Genomic DNA, 16,773 nt, shown 5'->3' with positions numbered 1-16,773 from the left:
ATTTCTTAAAACTTGAGAACTAAAAAACCACATGTACATAAGTATTTACAGCATTTGCTCAATACTTTGTTGATGCACCTTTAGCAGCATTTACGGCCTAAAGTATTTTTAAATATGATGCCACAAGCTTGACACACCTATCTTTGGGCAGTTTTGCTCATTCCTCTTTGCAGCACCTCTCAAGCTCCATCAGGTTGGATGGGAAGCTGTGACAGTATGTCACTTCATTTCTGTTTGTGCTTCTTTGTTTTGTATTTACTTCTCATCAGTGCTCTTATTTTGTTTCCATTTCCTGCTTGTCCCGCTAAGCACTGTTTTTTCCCCTCATTTGCTGTTGATTGGCAGCCGCTGCCAATCAACATGTTCCTATTTATGCCGGTCTTGCACGCTCCTCAGTGCTCGAGGATTGCTGTATGTTTGTTGAACTTACATGCAAGACTGCTTTCTCCTCTGTTTGATGATATTAAAAGCATCTTACCTTCTGTTCGCTCTCCTGGTTCCTGCATCTTGGGGTCACCACTACTGCAGTCATGCGAGTTTGTGACAGGAAGCGTTGGTTTTCATCCAAGATTTCTCTGTACATTGCTGCATTCTTCTTAGTCTAGTCCGGGAGGTGACCAAGAACCCAATGGTCACTCTGTCAGAGCTACAGCATTCCTCTGTGGAGAGAGAAGAACCTTCCAGAAGGACAAGCATCTCTGTAGCAATCCACCAATCAGGCCTGTATGGCACCCGATGGAGCTTGAGAGGTGCTGCAATGAGGAATGGGCAAAACTGCCCAAAGATAGGTGTGCCAAGCTTGTGGTATCTTATTCAAAAATACTTGAGGCTGTGATTGCTGCCTATGGTGCATCAACAAAGTATTGAGCAAAAGCTGTGAATACTTATGTATGTTTGTTTGATTGCTGTCTGTTTACTTTTAGTCTCGGGTAAGCACAAACATGAATTAATATTATTTTTGGAGCAGCAGCACAGTGATCAAAGTAGTTAAAAGTAATAATAAGCTATTTTTTTTCAGGGAAACCTGCTTATGAAATGTGGCTGGGCACCCTCACTCCATCTCGAATTTAGTGCAATTTAAATGGAGGACAATAGGCCTTGAAATGGAAAATGCACTTTTTTTTGGAATTTTGCCTATCGTTCACAATCATTATGAAAGACATAACGATGGGTGTTTTTTTTTAATGCATTCTAAATATTAAATATATTTGATCAAAAGTCTGCTTAGAATGGAGCCCATTGGAGCCGTTCAGTCCTGCCTATAGAGCCCCTAAAAAACATCCAAACACCTCCATTAGGGTTTTTTATACATGATGTAAGTATATATGTAATGTAGTAACCGGCACATTTATAATAACATTTAATAGTTACGTATTTTGATCATTTTAAGCATACGCAGCGCATTAACTTAAAAAATGCATCATAACGTTTGCTTTTTTATTTTCTTTACCCCAAAAGGGACAAGCGGTAGAAATGGATGGATGGATGGATGATTACTGTTCACTGCAGACTTTATGAAAGCATGCAAACATAATAAAACATCACTTACTGTGCAACGTCTGCTGTCATTAGGATGCCGACTGCTGCGATGTTCATATATTCCTATTTAGGTGAAATATGTCCTCGCAAAGGAACAGGGTGGGGGGGCAGGGAATCAAGCGCTTTTCGTGTCGTCCTCGCCAGTTCCAGGTCTTAAATGGCTGTCAACATGTCCCAATTTGTCGGAATATATCAACAGCCACCTTCTGTCTAGGTGAGATGCATGATTTATGATCTACAATAAACTTATAGGGAGCAAGGAAGCGAGGAAGCAGCTGACCACTCGATGATGTCAACATAGGGACACAGGAAATGATCACGTCGCCGCTATAAATAGTTTGTCTGCGTTAGCGCTTATAATAACAATATCACTAATACTTGGTTAATATTCAAGTCATGAAATGTAAATGGAGTATTGTTGGTTGTTTTTGAATAGGGTTGCAAAGGGTTGGAAAGTTTCCGGTAAATTTTCGGAAAGTTTCCGGAAATTTACAATGGGAAATTAAGCTCCGGAAGTCAGGAAATTTTGACAATTTTTTGATTATTCAAAGTTGGACACGTCCATCTTATTCTGTAGAATAAGATGAGAAGCTTGTAAAACACTAATGCAATGCCACACACAGATATAAATAGTCAGCTAAACAATTGGAGTAGTCTTTACAAATATTTTACTGATGGACAAATGAATAGAAATAGGCTAGATGAATAAATGAACACTCAATCAGCATGCTAAAGCAAACTATAACCTACATTCTTGTATGACAACAGAATGGCTAGCAGAACAGAAGGCAGAGGAAACTACATGTTTTGATTTAGTATTTGCTAGTTGAACTTTACAGATCACAAAAAAGGTAAATTCGGATCGCTAACATTGTTAGCATAAATTAATGGGATTTAACATAGAGAAAATTAGCATCACAACTAACGGAGAAATATTTTCGGTTCATTTTGAGACTGTGGTGGTACATAAACCTAGCTAGCTAGAGATATTGGCCCCAAAATCATTTAACAGGTACAGGAACAGCTAGCTAGCTCGAGTGGAAGTCAGCTGGAGTAGTCTACAATCATACAATAACAAGCAATCACACCTCTATTAAACGTAAATACCATAGATCAAATATATTTACCCCAGTGGGAATTATCTGGGCATGTGATGGAAGAATGCACTGCACATGTGATAGAGGAATGCACAGTGCAGGGTTGAAATTCAACTGAATTTGCATTAAATCAGGTTGTTTTAGCTAATAATCATGCTGCAAGATCCAGCATGTTGCATTCAATGTTTATTCCCATTTTATTTCCCGTTAATTCCCGTTAATTCCCATATATTCCCGTTGATTCCAATGGAAAGTTTCCAACTTTGAATATTCCCGGAATATTCAAAAGAAAAAAAGTGCATTGCGTTTCCCCTTTAACAGACTTTGCATTCTGAAATTCTTCGGTACAAAAAGTGACACCGTTAACAAGATATATACAAGTTTGGCTTCGACAATGACAGCAGTTTACGCAACTCTCTTGTCCATTGGACGTGCTCATATGGATTAATTCCTCCAATTTAAATTATTTTTTTGGTGTAGCGAGCCTTTGGAATAGTGTACAGTCTGTCTCGGTGCGGTCCATTGATTTTTTTTATTTAGTACAATCCATTTCAATCCAGTTTGTTGCTCTCTCTCATTACTGCAGCTACAGTACAGCCGTGTAAACAAAACCTACGTCCAGCAAAAATGGTTACCTGGCACCCACAATGCATTTTGAAATCACGTGCCCTTTCCAGCCCTATACAAATACAAATATGGACATTGCCGAGGATCAGCTATAACTTGAAATCCCTCTTCAGTCGTTAAAGTCTCCCAATTGAGAACCCGATAAAATATGGAAACCTGACAAAGTGGATTAGTGTTAACAGTCAGTACGTGTCCATGCACTAAATTAGTTCTCAAATAGTTTGGCTGTAAATACACGTCCTCCAGCCCATGGTAACACCTTAACCCGATTGTGTTCGGTTTCTGAAAAGTCGACACTAAAACACCTGCATTATGCAATCGGAAACCATATCTCTCGAGGGGGGTGTGTGCAGCAGGACAGGACCCTTAGTATCACGCATGCGCCAGTCTCAAGGGGCGGTAAACAACCCAGAAGCAGATACCATTCAATAAAAATGTATAGAAACAATTGTAATGAAAAGGAGACTGTTTATTTGCTTCACAAATTAAAAATAACATTTTGAAGTGCATTAATGGTAGAAAAAAAGAAACCAAGATTTATTTAAGAAGGTAGCTAAGGAAATGTAGAATGCCGGCTTAATTCGGACTCCCGAACGAAATACGGATGAGATGAAATAGAATGAAGCAGGTATATTAAAGGTGAATAATAAAGCATACACAAACTTCTCCAAGCTGCATTTGTGCAACTGATTCACTTTCTGCACAACCGGCAATATAGTCCAGAGTAATAGAATCCTTCCATCAGCCTTTTGGATGAATTTTGAGACACTCAAAAGTTTTGAGTCTATGATTTTCGTCTGAAAAACAACTAATTTCATTACATCCACCCTGCTCCCGCTCAGAGACATTCTTGGTAGAATGTCATGTTCGTAGCGCAATCAAAGATAATTTCTTGATGCTGTCTGCTATTTAACATCAGCATAGCCATCAGAGATGTAATATGTGTAATATGTGCCAATATTACAGCGGACATCAGTTAAAACTATTTTTTAAATTTTTTTTAAACCTTTATTTATAATATGAACATTTACATACAATCAAGAAAAAACAAGTACAAAAACAGTACAAAACAGCGACAGGGGGTTGTAAACTCAATAAAGCAACTAAAGTACAATGTAAAATATTTATATGTAGCAATGTGTAAAGCCATAGGCTCACACATGATCCATAAATAGTCCACATTTGGCGCACAGCATCATAGTTTTCACAGCTTTTTGGTTGTTAGAGGTAGAAAGCGTTTTAAAGTAGAGTTCTAATTATTTTTTAAAGGCACAAAAAACAGGTCTGGTATTGAGAAACTTACATTTATGAATATAAAACTTAGGCAATAGTACAATGAGGTTGCAAAAGGTAAAATTCCCTTTCACATTTTTTCACATACTGTGTAAATCCAAATAGCACATCTTTAAAACAAAGCACAAATTTGTCATGAAAATCGTCCAAGACGAAACGACAGATGCCCTGCCATAGTGATCGAGTGCTTTCACAAGTCCAAAACAGTCTGTAGATGCATGTTACATAAGGTGCAGGTAACATCAATATCCTTCTTGTATCTAACCATCACAGTCTTTACAGTGTAATAACGATGAATGATTTTGAATGAAATCTCTTTGACATTGTCTGTAAGTAAATATCTGTTAGGAAAAGATCACGTTTTGACCCAGCAGATGTTAAGTTAAAGTTAAAGTGCCAATGATTGTCACACACACACCAGATGGGGCGAAATTATTCTCTGCATTCGACCCATCACCCTTGATCACCCCTTGGGAGGTGAGGGGAACAGTGAGCAGCAGCGGTGCCGTGCCCGGGAATAATTTTTGGTGATTTAACCCCCAATTCCAACCCTTGATGCTGAGTGCAAGGCAGGGAGGGAATGGGTCCCATTTGTATAGTCTTTGGTATGACTCGGCCGAGGTTTGAACTCACGACCTACCGATCTCAGGGCGGACAATGTCCTTCACAACATATTTCCAGAGCGCAATTACATCGAAGACAGACACACAATCATTTTGGAATAAGCTGCCGATTTTTCTGTTATTTTTTTTCCTGATTACAACAAAGTTTCCCTACAGGAGTGTCAAGTGGAAGTTAAAACAAGTTGTAAGGATCTGCAAATGACTTGGGTGATTCATTCATTCATTTTACTGCGCTAAAAGGAAATAGCGCTCCCTAGTGTACAGGAGGCACATGGCGTATAAGCAGCGCAGAGATGCTAATGCAGGACGTGTTTAGGTGCAGCGCAAAGTGTCGGTTAAATGTGATGTTACTACCCCCAACCCCCATCCCCACTGTCGTAATTTGTGCACACAACAGACTTGTGTTTGTGTGCCTCGCTCTGAGCTTTTCATACGCTGTCTTGCGCTCCACATTTAACATGCAAATGCATGTATAAACGTGGCGCGAGCACAAGCAAGGACGCGCAAGGTTAGGAGGAGAGCAACAGTGATGCCCAGCTCTTCTGTACTCTCGCGCGCCGCCTCCGTCCGAGTGGCAAAGTGTGTATGTTTGTGTGCGTGTATGTTTGTGTGTGTGTGTGCACCACGGGATGGAGTCAACCGGACTGCTCAAAAAAAAAAAAGGAATTAAATAAACAACTAAAAAAAGCTTCTGTCATGACAGCTTTTCTGCTGGTGACAGAGCGTGTGAATGCCACCTCATGGCCAGAATGTGTAGCAGTGGCACAGCTGGCGGATATGGGAGGGAGCGCGTCGGGGGATGGTTGTGTGCTTGATTTTAGCCATGCAAAACTTAAAAAGCAAGCTTCGTTTAGCCAAAAAAAAGGTGATATGCAATGGAAGGTTCCATAATGAATGATACTACAAGTTGACATCTGTGCTGTCCCAGCTTGGCCCAGGTACCGAGTGCTGCGGGTCCAGGAGCTGGGCCAGTACAACCTGGAGATCCTGTCAGCTGACCTGTCTGATGACTCCTTGTACGAGTGCCAGGCCCCCGATGCCGCCCTAAGATCCAGGAGGGCCAAGCTCACCGTCCTCAGTAGGCTTTTCTTGACTTTGTACTGTTACATACATGCATATACGTGCATATTACATACATATATTTGATTTATGCAAGGCTCTGCTGTACTTTTTTACGTCACCCAATGCCTAATACAGTCACAAATAAAGTCATTAATTAAGACTATTGCTGTTAAATATCAAATTTTATCAGATTAATCACACTATTGAATTTGGATTAATGATGATTAATCATTCTCAGGTTGTTACTTCCTTACATGATTTGAAATAACTCAAAATGTACACCAATATTTGGACACAAATACAATTTCATGACATACAGGAACATTTTTTAAAAAATTCTTACTTGAATGCACGTCATTTGTTTGCTCAAAACTTAATAACAGCTTTATCTACAGTCCTGTGGTGCTTTTTTTGAAGTGAGTCTCCTCACTCATCTTTGCACAAACTGGTGTATGCATTGACCTGAACACTGACCCTATAACAACCCACGCCACCTTTCAGGTAACCATCCACGAGTGAAGTAAAGGAGCATATGTGCGGTCAAAATAAACTGTGTGATTAATCTGCGTATATTCATAATTAATGTGGTGTTTTTTTGTGATTGTTTAAATGAGTTGACTTGTTATTTTTGACATCCCTCATTAAAGCACAAGTAATATATTTACTGTAGTCCTCTATACTAAGTGCCGCATGCTGAAAAACCAAAACCACTTTGGCATATTTTTTTATTTATAAAAAGGCTTAAAACGTGTTATGTACCGCAGTGATTCTCAAACGGTGCTCAAAAGCTCCATCTAGTGGTACGGCAAAGGGTCACTAGATTAAAGTACAGTGTTTTATTTTCTTACATTCAAACAGTGTTACTGTTCTAACAGTGTGTAATGTTAAAGTGGCCAAACATATTAAATACACTTGTTAAATATAACCACTGACTTGTTTTTAATGAATATTTAGGCCTACTTTTTTCTGAAGTGGTACATTTGAGAATCACTGATGTGAAGTGTACATCTAAAATAGGGCCGTCAAAAATAACAAGTTCTTGTGATTAATCATAAAAAATGATCGCATTAATCATGTATATATGTAAATGTCATTAATTACACAATTTATTTTACCTTAAACGTGGATGGTTACCTGAAAGGCGGCGTGGGTTGTTATACGCTCAATAATCAGTCAATGCATACGTCAGCCTAAAGATGAATGAGGAGACTCCGAATGGTGTGTTCATTGGCAAATTTTCCTTCAAAATAAACCCTTGACACAACTTTAGATTCAACTGTTACCAAGCTTTGAGCAAATACATGACGTGTAATATATTTAAAAAATATTCCTGGATGATGATTGCATTTTTGTCCAAATATTGGTGTCTTTTTTAAGGTAACTTAAGTTATACACGCGAGTAATAACCTGTGATTAATCATGATTAATCCAAATTCAAATGTGTGAATAAATGTGTGGTTGGGAGGTCGGGTGGGGGGTGTACACCCTGGACAAGGGCCACCTCATCACGTGGCCAACAAAACTTTGTGTTATTATTAGTTATTTTTTCCTTTACATTGCTTCTTTTACCGTATTTTAGATTTTTTTGTAGTTCTATATTACTTCAACAATGTGCCGAGGGCCAATATAAAAAGAGTTGCGGTCCACAAATGGCCCCTGGGATGCATTTTGGACACTACTGCTTTATATACTACAGGAACACTGTTGTTTTTAGGAACATTCTGAAAAATGTTAGTCTATACTAGTCGAATACCCCTGCCATACACTTGTAATGATAATAATAATAATAATAATAATAATAATAATGTTAATATTAATGCATTTGATTTATATTGCACTTATATTGTAAAGTAACCCCCCCCCTAGAGGGGGGGGGGTTACCCACATATGCGGTCCTCTCCAAGGTTTCTCATAGTCATTCACCGACGTCCCACTGGGGTGAGTTTTTCCTTGCCCGTATGTGGGCTCTGTACCGAGGATGTCGTTGTGGCTTGTACAGCCCTTTGAGACACTTGTGATTTAGGGCTATATAAATAAACATTGATTGATTGATTGATTTATATCTCACAGTGCTCCAACAGAGTAAAGATGAGACAAACAAATGTGTTTTAAAAACCAATAGTCAAAATTTATTTAAAGCAACATTAATAGAAAAATAAAATAAAACATGTTCGAGACCAAAAATCACTCCATTCTTTACTGCTCGCTATCTGAGTTATTGTGCAGAAATATGGGGATATAACTACAAAAGTACACTTCATTTTTTAACCGTGTTACAGAAAAGATCAGTTAGAATAATACATAATGATGAATATAGAGAACATTCAAACCCTTTATTCATTGAATCGAAAATACTGAAATTCCACGACATAGTGAATTTGCAAACAGCTAAAATTATGCACAAAGCAAACTATAACCTGCTACCCAAGAATATACGACAATTCTTCTCAACAAAAGAGGAGAAATATAATCTTAGAGAAAAATGTACATTTGTACGCACGTACAACACTTAAGACCTTCAGTATATCAGTATGTGGAATTAAATTATGGAATGGATTAAGCAAAGAAATCAAACAATGTACTAATGTAATCCACTTCTAGAAACTCTTCAAACTTAAAGTGTTTACAAAGTACAAAGAAGAAAAACCGTGATAAACATTCTGAATTTATTTCATCCATCCATTCATTTTCTGGAGAATCTTACTCATCTCACCATATGATATATAACTAACTTCACTAATTATTATTTATTTATTTTGAATTGTAATGTATTTCTTCCTACTCCTTTTCGAACATGTTGAATAGAGAAACTGGAAATTGTGAGGTATCATGTTGTATGCATGCATGTTCCAAATAAACACAAACTCAAACTCAAAACTGCAGGGACTTTTTAGCAAAATACTTTTTCAAAAAGTTAGGTTTTTTTTAAGTTAAGTGTCTATATGCTTAGTGATACATTTTTATTGATTCTTATATAATATATGCACACAATTATTTTTCATGCTCAGATGGTGTCAAACCAGATTCAGATTGCACTTATTTTTGTGTCTTTATATTCTTTATGTTGTGCTCCTATTCCATCCAGGCCACTTTTAAAATCTGAACAGCTTCATGTTGGTTCTTTCATCCTCTTTGCAGTCCCCCCAGACGACCCGGTTATCGATGGCGGTCCGGAGGTTCTCCTCAATGCTGGGGAGTCCTACAACCTCAGCTGTGTGTCTCGAGGAGCTAAGCCGCCTTCCATGATCGAGTGGCTTAAAGACGGCCTACCTGTGGACGGGGCCGTCAGCGGCACCGTGAGTCCCGAGTAAAAAAAAAAAAAGGCAGCACAGTGTTCACAGTGTTCAACCTTTGCCCTGATGTGTGGTCGCTTTAGGAGGTTCTTCCAGACCGCAAGCGAGTGACCACGCGCAGCTTCCTGCCCGTCCATCCCATCGACACGGACACGGGCAGGAACTACAGCTGCGTGGCCTCCAACCTGGCAGCCCCTGCGGGCAGGACCACAACAGTCACCCTCAACGTGCACCGTAAGCACGCCAACGCCGTCCCGTCAGCAGAAAAGCAAAACACTTTGCCGCAGCTCGTTTGGAGTCAAACAGAGGGCACACACGTTTTGGAAGTGTCTTATTTTGTGAACTTTTTCTCCCAGATCCACCAACTGTGACCTTGTCCATTGAGCCTCGCTCTGTCCTGGAGGGCGACAGGGTCACCTTCACCTGCCAGGCCCACGCTAACCCCCCTATTATGGGCTACAGGTCAGCACAGCGCTTATATTGGAATGTGTTTAAAATTCGAATACATTAAGACCACAGTATGTTAAAAAGTCATCAATTTAATAATGTGTGTAATTTAGTTAAAATCGATTTTCTGCATTCATTGTTCAGAACAAACTTAAAGTTGATTAAACTGAACGATTTAGGGAGGAATGGGCAAGAGCGTCCCAGTGTGCCTTATGTTTGTTGATTTGTAATTGTGTGTTTTACATGTCGCTAGTTGAGTAAATGTTTTCTCTCGATGCCCTCGTAGTGAAGCAGGTTACACTATTTGATCACAAATGTATGGCGGCGGACAGGGACAAAAAACACACAATCACATTAAAAGACACACACAAACACAGTAAAAATGCTGCAATCACATAACTGCATGCATGAGTGGAATGCTGCAAATTGAAGTGATATCTGTTACGGTTGTACAGGGGAAGAAGATGGCACAGACAACAGGGGCGTCGTTTAACTCTATATTTATTTAAATACAATAATATGAAGTGTGTACTTACCCAAATGTGTGTATGGTGTGCGACTGTGTGGGAATTAAATGTTGAGTGTTACCAGTAGTGTCGCGCAAGAGGCGGAAGTCCAAAGAGGGGCAAGACTGGCTCGGGGGTCCGTGACCAGGCAAGAAGTCGGGGGCAATAGAGAGGCGTCAAAGTCCGTGTCCAGGCGGGAGGTCGAGATCCAAAAGGTGCAGCCAGAGAACCAGAGGGGAACACAGGGAGACGAGACACACAGCTCGTAACGCGGCCTTGTGGTTAGAGTGTCCGCCCTGAGATCGGTAGGTTGTGAGTTCAAACCCCGGCCGAGTCATACCAAAGACTATACAAATGGGACCCATTACCTCCCTGCTTGGCACTCAGCATCAAGGGTTGGAATTGGGGGTTAAATCCCCAAAAATGATTCCCGGGCGCGGCCACCGCTGCTGCTGCACACTGCTGCTGCACACTGCTCCCCTCACCTCCCAGGGTGTGATCAAGGGTGATGGGTCAAATGCAGAGGATAATTTCACCACACCTAGTGTGTGTGTGACAATCATTGGTACTTTAACTTTAACGGAGGTAGACTGCTGTAAGACGACAAGGGGGACATGAGACTAATCAACACAGAGGGGGAGAAACACAGAGAGAGAGTATGCATATAGCGGGCAGAATATCAGCTTACTGTACAGTAACAGGTAGCTACGTTCTGGCCCAGGATGCAGGTTTGCACGGGCTTAAGAAGGCAGGTCCTCTCATCAGCGACAGGTGTGTTGATTGCTGATTGATGATTGAATGCAGCTGGTTGCTACAGCCGGAGTGACGCGCGCCGGCGCGCTCTTGGGGGTGCGCCCAGCACAGCGCACAGATGAATGCGTACTGGTGTGCGCCCGGGCCGTGACAATATCCTTCTTTAATGGACGGGATGACCAGAAGAACGTTGGCAGAATGAAAATTTAAATTTGTATTTATGTCTTTGTTGAACACATGTTCGTAAAAATTGGTTACTTCATAACACTGTAAATTATTACGTCTTTTAACAATTGGCCCAAGTGACCCCGAAAGGGACAAACGGTAGGAAATGAATGGATGGATGGGATGGATATCTTTAAAGAGGGATATTCCTCCAGTCTAGTGTCCCCGGATAGCGAGGCTAATGTATATTTTTTGTACTATAAAGTTCCAGCATTTTTGTGGGGAATTTGCAGCATTTATGTTAGGGGTTTCCAAAGTGTGGCTAAGGGGACATTTTGGCCCGCAGCTCATTTTTTTTTATTGGCGCACGACACATTCTAAAGACAAAATAAACATTTCCTGGATTAGAACATTAAACAAAAAAACTAAGAAAAAAACTAAACCGGCAGAGTTCCTCTCAAAAATGGGACATGAATGGCTCAAGACTTGTGCATCTTATTGTAAAAATATATATCTCAATGGGGTTTGATTGAAGAAGGCATGTTCATTTTAGAGAAGGGGTTCTTAGTTTTTTTGACATTAGGGCCCAACTTCTCCACTACAAAGGGACCCAGGGCCCACTCAAATATTAACACTGAAATACTAATCTTACTCTTGAGATTTTAACCATAATCAATAATTATATGTAACCTACTTACAGTTTGCAACCTTGTCAGATGATATGAAACCATGTGTTAATCACAAAGATTGTTGTTTATTTAACATATAACTTTTGGCTTATGTCATGCTGATTACAACAATAAATACCAATCAAATATACTGCATAAGTACGGACTCATAAATAACTGGTGAAAAATAAATGTACATTTAGTACTGATATGAACATATTAAATTAATAATATCATTTCATTTCTTGATTAAGAAATGAAAATGAAAATACAGCTTTACAACTTTAGTCATAATTTTTGCGCTTTTGAAACTTCTCAATGACTTTAGCTCCAGACTTCTTTTGTTTGTTTGAGAATGTGAGTGTGAATGTTGTCTGTCTATCTGTGTTGGCCCTGCGATGTGCTGGTGACTTGTCCAGGGTGTACCCCGCCTTCCGCCCGATTGCTGCTGGGATATGCTACAGCCCTCCTACGACCCCATCAGGGTAAAGCGGTAGAAAATGGATGGATGGATGGATGGATGCATGGATAGTCATTACTGCCATAAGTGGTGGTAAAGTGTATTACAACTGAGTACCACTGACAGATATTTTTTGGCGGCCCTCTATGCAGGGGCGGATTAAGAAATTTTGGCCCCCTGGGCCTGACATGGTCTTGGCCCCTCAACCCCCCGCGCGTGTGGGCGCACACACACACACGCACTATGCAAGAAATACTGTATACTGTGAACAGACATGCACACTGTACTGTACAGAAGAGTGCACATACTGCACACACACTATTAGGTATACCACACAGACACTGACAAGCACAGGTTTCACACAGACACAGGGGGAGGGGATAAATGGCCTAAAAATAAACATTTTTGAAAATGATTACGCCCACTTCAGTGATGGTGCATTGGGTCATTTGAGAGATATTATGTATTGGAAGTTGGTAGCTATCATGAAATAAACCCCCCAACCCACCCAAAAAACTAAATCGGACATGATTTTTGCCCCCTTTTCCTCCCTTCTATCATTAAAAATAAAATAATATCTTAGGAAAACACATTGGCATAACGGCAGCTGTGCAGCAAATTGAGGCTCAAAGTCTGTATCTATTTGTGGTTAAGCTTGAGGAGAAGGAGAAAGGTAAAATGATAACATGCATCGGAGAGCACCACAAAGAAAGGTGTAGGCCAGTTCATGGTACAAGGGCTGCATGCAGGTCAAGATAGCCCATTTCCAAGAATGCTATAGTGGCTGGACAGGCACTGGACATGTCCTGAACTCAGTGTCAGACGTGGCTGCCGAATACTTGGATGAAGTGAAGCAGCTGACAGATCTCATGCTGCCCCATCTGAAGACTGTCCTGGCCAGGCAGAGGATGGATGAGGAGACCTTCCCAATGGACCCTGTCAGTGAACAGGCTAGTAACATTGATGGCACCCCTGTGCACAACATTGGGATGGAGAGACAATGTGGCAAGGTGGACTACAAACTGAAGAAGTTGGGCACACTGAACGCAGTCAATAGGTCAATAATTTTACAGAAGAGCCAGGAGCTTCAGAGGTTTCAAGGCAGCAGCACAAGCAAAAAGGGAGGTTGAACTCAACTGGAGTAAATTCATGAAGGCAAAATTCGAGAGTAGGGCAGATGAGAAACAAGAGATGGCTCAAAGAAAGGAGAGTAAGAGACTAGACATGCTGGACACACTGAAATCTTTTGATGGCCCCTTCACGATAGTGGGGAAGTTGAAAAGTTCCTTGTGGATGAAAGTCTGCACAAGAATGCAAAGCTGCAGAGAATGAAGCTTGAGGTTCAGTTTGCCAGAGAAAGCACCAAGCTTCTGCCTAAAGTCAATCCTATCTTCACAATCCAGGTGACACTTCCCAGAAATGGCAAAAGTGCAATTCTCCAAGTCATAATGGATACTTAGAATTTTATGGTGGTGGTAAGTATTCATGAAAACAGGTAGCCTAACATTAGTGAATGGGTGAATTCTGGAAATAACCTAAAAATCTTACACAGTGCACCTTTAAGCAAGGGGTTTCTTTCGTGCTTTCAATTTTGCAAAATCATCCACCACATCATTGAAGTCCAACTCTCTTGTCAGCTCACTCTCAATTGCCATTAGAGATAACGCATTTAATCTTTTCTGAGTCATTCTTGTGCGCAGCTCATTTTTTACTCTTGACAAAAGAGAGAATGAGCGTTCTCCCTCACAGTTACTGACCGGTAGAGTGAGAAAAATCTGTAGCGCAATGTATGTATTAGGAAACGTAGGCTGTAGTCCAAAATGTATTATTGTTTTGAGCAGTCCTGAAGGGGTCCTCTCCTCATCAGTGTTGTTGAGCTGTATAAAAGATTTGAACTGTATAAGCTCCTGTCCAAGACTTTCATTGAGGTCAGATGGGTATGATTCAGTGAGAATCTTGGCCTTGTGAAGGACTGAAGCATTGGACTCTGTATCCAAAGAGAAAAGGACACTGAACAAATTGTTCAGATGTTTGTAGGCCTCCAGACGGTGATTAAGGCTTGAACTCAGTTGATCAATAGAGGCAATAAATGTCTCTATTTGAAACAGTTGCCTTCCCTCAAGCACAACATCTGGGGATGCTGATTCATCAGCAAACTTTTTACGTTTCCTCGTCCGTTCAGCCCTGTAAGATGGGGTGCCACCCAACATGTTTAAGGCTTTCTGCTCAAAATGATCAAATAGATCTCTTTGGGAGAGAACAAAGGTGCGCAGAGATTCCAGCAATCTAACTGCTGTACCAAGGTCCATGTCTGCTTTTTGAAGTTGCAGACTTGTGGCCTGAAATCTGGACAGAACAGTGTCCCAAAAGCCTGCCATGAAGGCCATCTCAAGTGAATCCAGCTTCCGCACTAGACTGTCAGCTTCAGTTCGTGTGTCTCGTTTCTCTGTGTCATCAGTGGAAATAACCTGTAGTGCTGCTTTTATTTTACTGTAGTTCTGCCACAGTGCTTTGGTAGATTCTGCACGGCAACTCCAACGCGTGTTGGATAAAGCTTTAAGTGTGAGATCTATGTTGGAATTGCCAAATACCCTGTCCCATCGGTGTGTGGATGCAGTTGTGAAGTTGTAAATAGACTGAATCAAGTCAAAATACTTAGAGACTTCATTTCCACATCTGTCAATGCTGTTGACTCCCACCAAATTCAAAGAGTGAGCTGCACATGGAATATAGTGTATTAATGGGTTGCTTTTCTTTAAGTGAGCCTGCAACCCATTATACCTCCCTGACATGTTGCTGGCATTATCATAAGCCTGCCCCCTGCAATTTGACAGCTCTAACCCTAGATTTTCCAACACAGACATGACACAGTTAGCCAAACTTTCACCTGTATGGCTAGTAATGGGCTCAAAACCCACAAAGCGTTCAACAACACTGCCCTCTTTGCTAACAAAACGGAATATGAATGTCAATTGGTCCACATGAGATAAATCTGGGGTTGAATCCACAATGATAGAGTAGTATTTGCTTGCTTGCAGTTCATCTGCTATAGCCTGTTTGGTTTTTGCACCCATCAATTCAATGAATTCCTCACAAATGGTGGAGGACAGATATGAGGTATTACCTCGACCCATCTGCCCAAACTTTCTGATGTGATCCTTTAGAAAGGGATCAAATTCAGCCAGGACCTCCAGAATACCAAGGTAGTTCCCATTGAGAGGAGACCCTAACGATTCATTTTTACCCCTAAATGCAAGGCCCCTTTCTGCAAGGAATTTAATGACTGCAACAACTCTTTGTAACACCTGCCTCCAATAGCTGCTCTCTGCCTGAAACTGTTTGAACAGGTCTGCATCAACTGTGGCACCTTTGGCGCGGTTCAAGACTGCTTGCATGCAGGTTATGTGCTCAGCACTTCGCTCATGTTCACCAAATCTTTCTGAGTGTTTCCAATCACAATAGCCTGTCACAAAAGAATGCGTTTTTGGGGAAAACAGTTTGCATGCAAAGCAGTAAACATTACCAGTAGAGGGAGAGTACATCAGCCACTCTCTTTGTACTCGTTGTCCATTGGGCAAGTGTGAAGTAAAATGTTCATTGTTTAGGCATCGGGTTTTGCCTCCTAGCCCACTGTTCCTCACAGAAGCTGGATAATGGCTGTGACGGTTGTGAAATGATTTTGCACCTCTTTGAATAAGAACTTCCTTCATTGACTCAGTGAGGGTCTCAGCCCATTTAGCGGGATCACTAGGTAGAGTTGTCACTGTAGATGGTGTTGAAGAAAGATTCAGCTCATTTTCTATGCTGTCCAGAGGTGCAGTGACCTCACATTCATCCGAGCAACTGGCTACTGCTGAATTGGTTGAATCATAAGCATCAGAAGCATTTGGTTCAGTGTCTACACTTGTAGTGGTCTCAGGATCTTGGGAGCTACATGCTAGCTCAGGTGCATTGCTAACCTTAGCTGAATTTGCAGTAGCATTTATAGAATTGCTTTCAGCAGATGTCTTTGTACTGAAGAAGCTGGAGATATTTGGAACACTCTCAAGTAAAACTGATTCCTTTTTTTTCTTTTCTTGCTGAATTTTTTTTCTAGCTCCTCCACTTAAACGTTTATGATCCATATTTCCCTTCTTTCTTTGCACATTGGCTCTTTGCCTATCACAACAGATAAACCAACTATGTGTGTGTGTGTGTGTGTGTGTGTGTGTGTGTGTGAGTTTGTTTGTGTGTTTATGAT

At 40.8% G+C, this 16,773-nt stretch overlaps 1 protein-coding gene across 2 annotated transcripts in view; it reads left to right on the top strand.

The window, feature by feature from the left end:
- The window catches only part of LOC133661837 (kin of IRRE-like protein 1), a 74,935-nt gene that overhangs the window by 38,960 nt on the left and 19,202 nt on the right, over positions 1–16,773 (top strand). For both annotated transcript variants that reach the window (XM_062065356.1, XM_062065357.1), the window contains exons 3-6: positions 6,108–6,257; positions 9,380–9,537; positions 9,618–9,768; positions 9,891–9,996. In XM_062065356.1, coding sequence (XP_061921340.1) covers positions 6,108–6,257; positions 9,380–9,537; positions 9,618–9,768; positions 9,891–9,996 — 565 coding nt within the window. The remainder of the gene's footprint in view (positions 1–6,107; positions 6,258–9,379; positions 9,538–9,617; positions 9,769–9,890; positions 9,997–16,773) is intronic.

The sequence above is a fragment of the Entelurus aequoreus genome, linkage group LG12, assembly GCF_033978785.1.
Source record: "Entelurus aequoreus isolate RoL-2023_Sb linkage group LG12, RoL_Eaeq_v1.1, whole genome shotgun sequence".
In the NCBI taxonomy this organism is placed as follows: domain Eukaryota; kingdom Metazoa; phylum Chordata; class Actinopteri; order Syngnathiformes; family Syngnathidae; genus Entelurus; species Entelurus aequoreus.
This window is presented reverse-complemented; position numbering and strand designations above follow the sequence as displayed.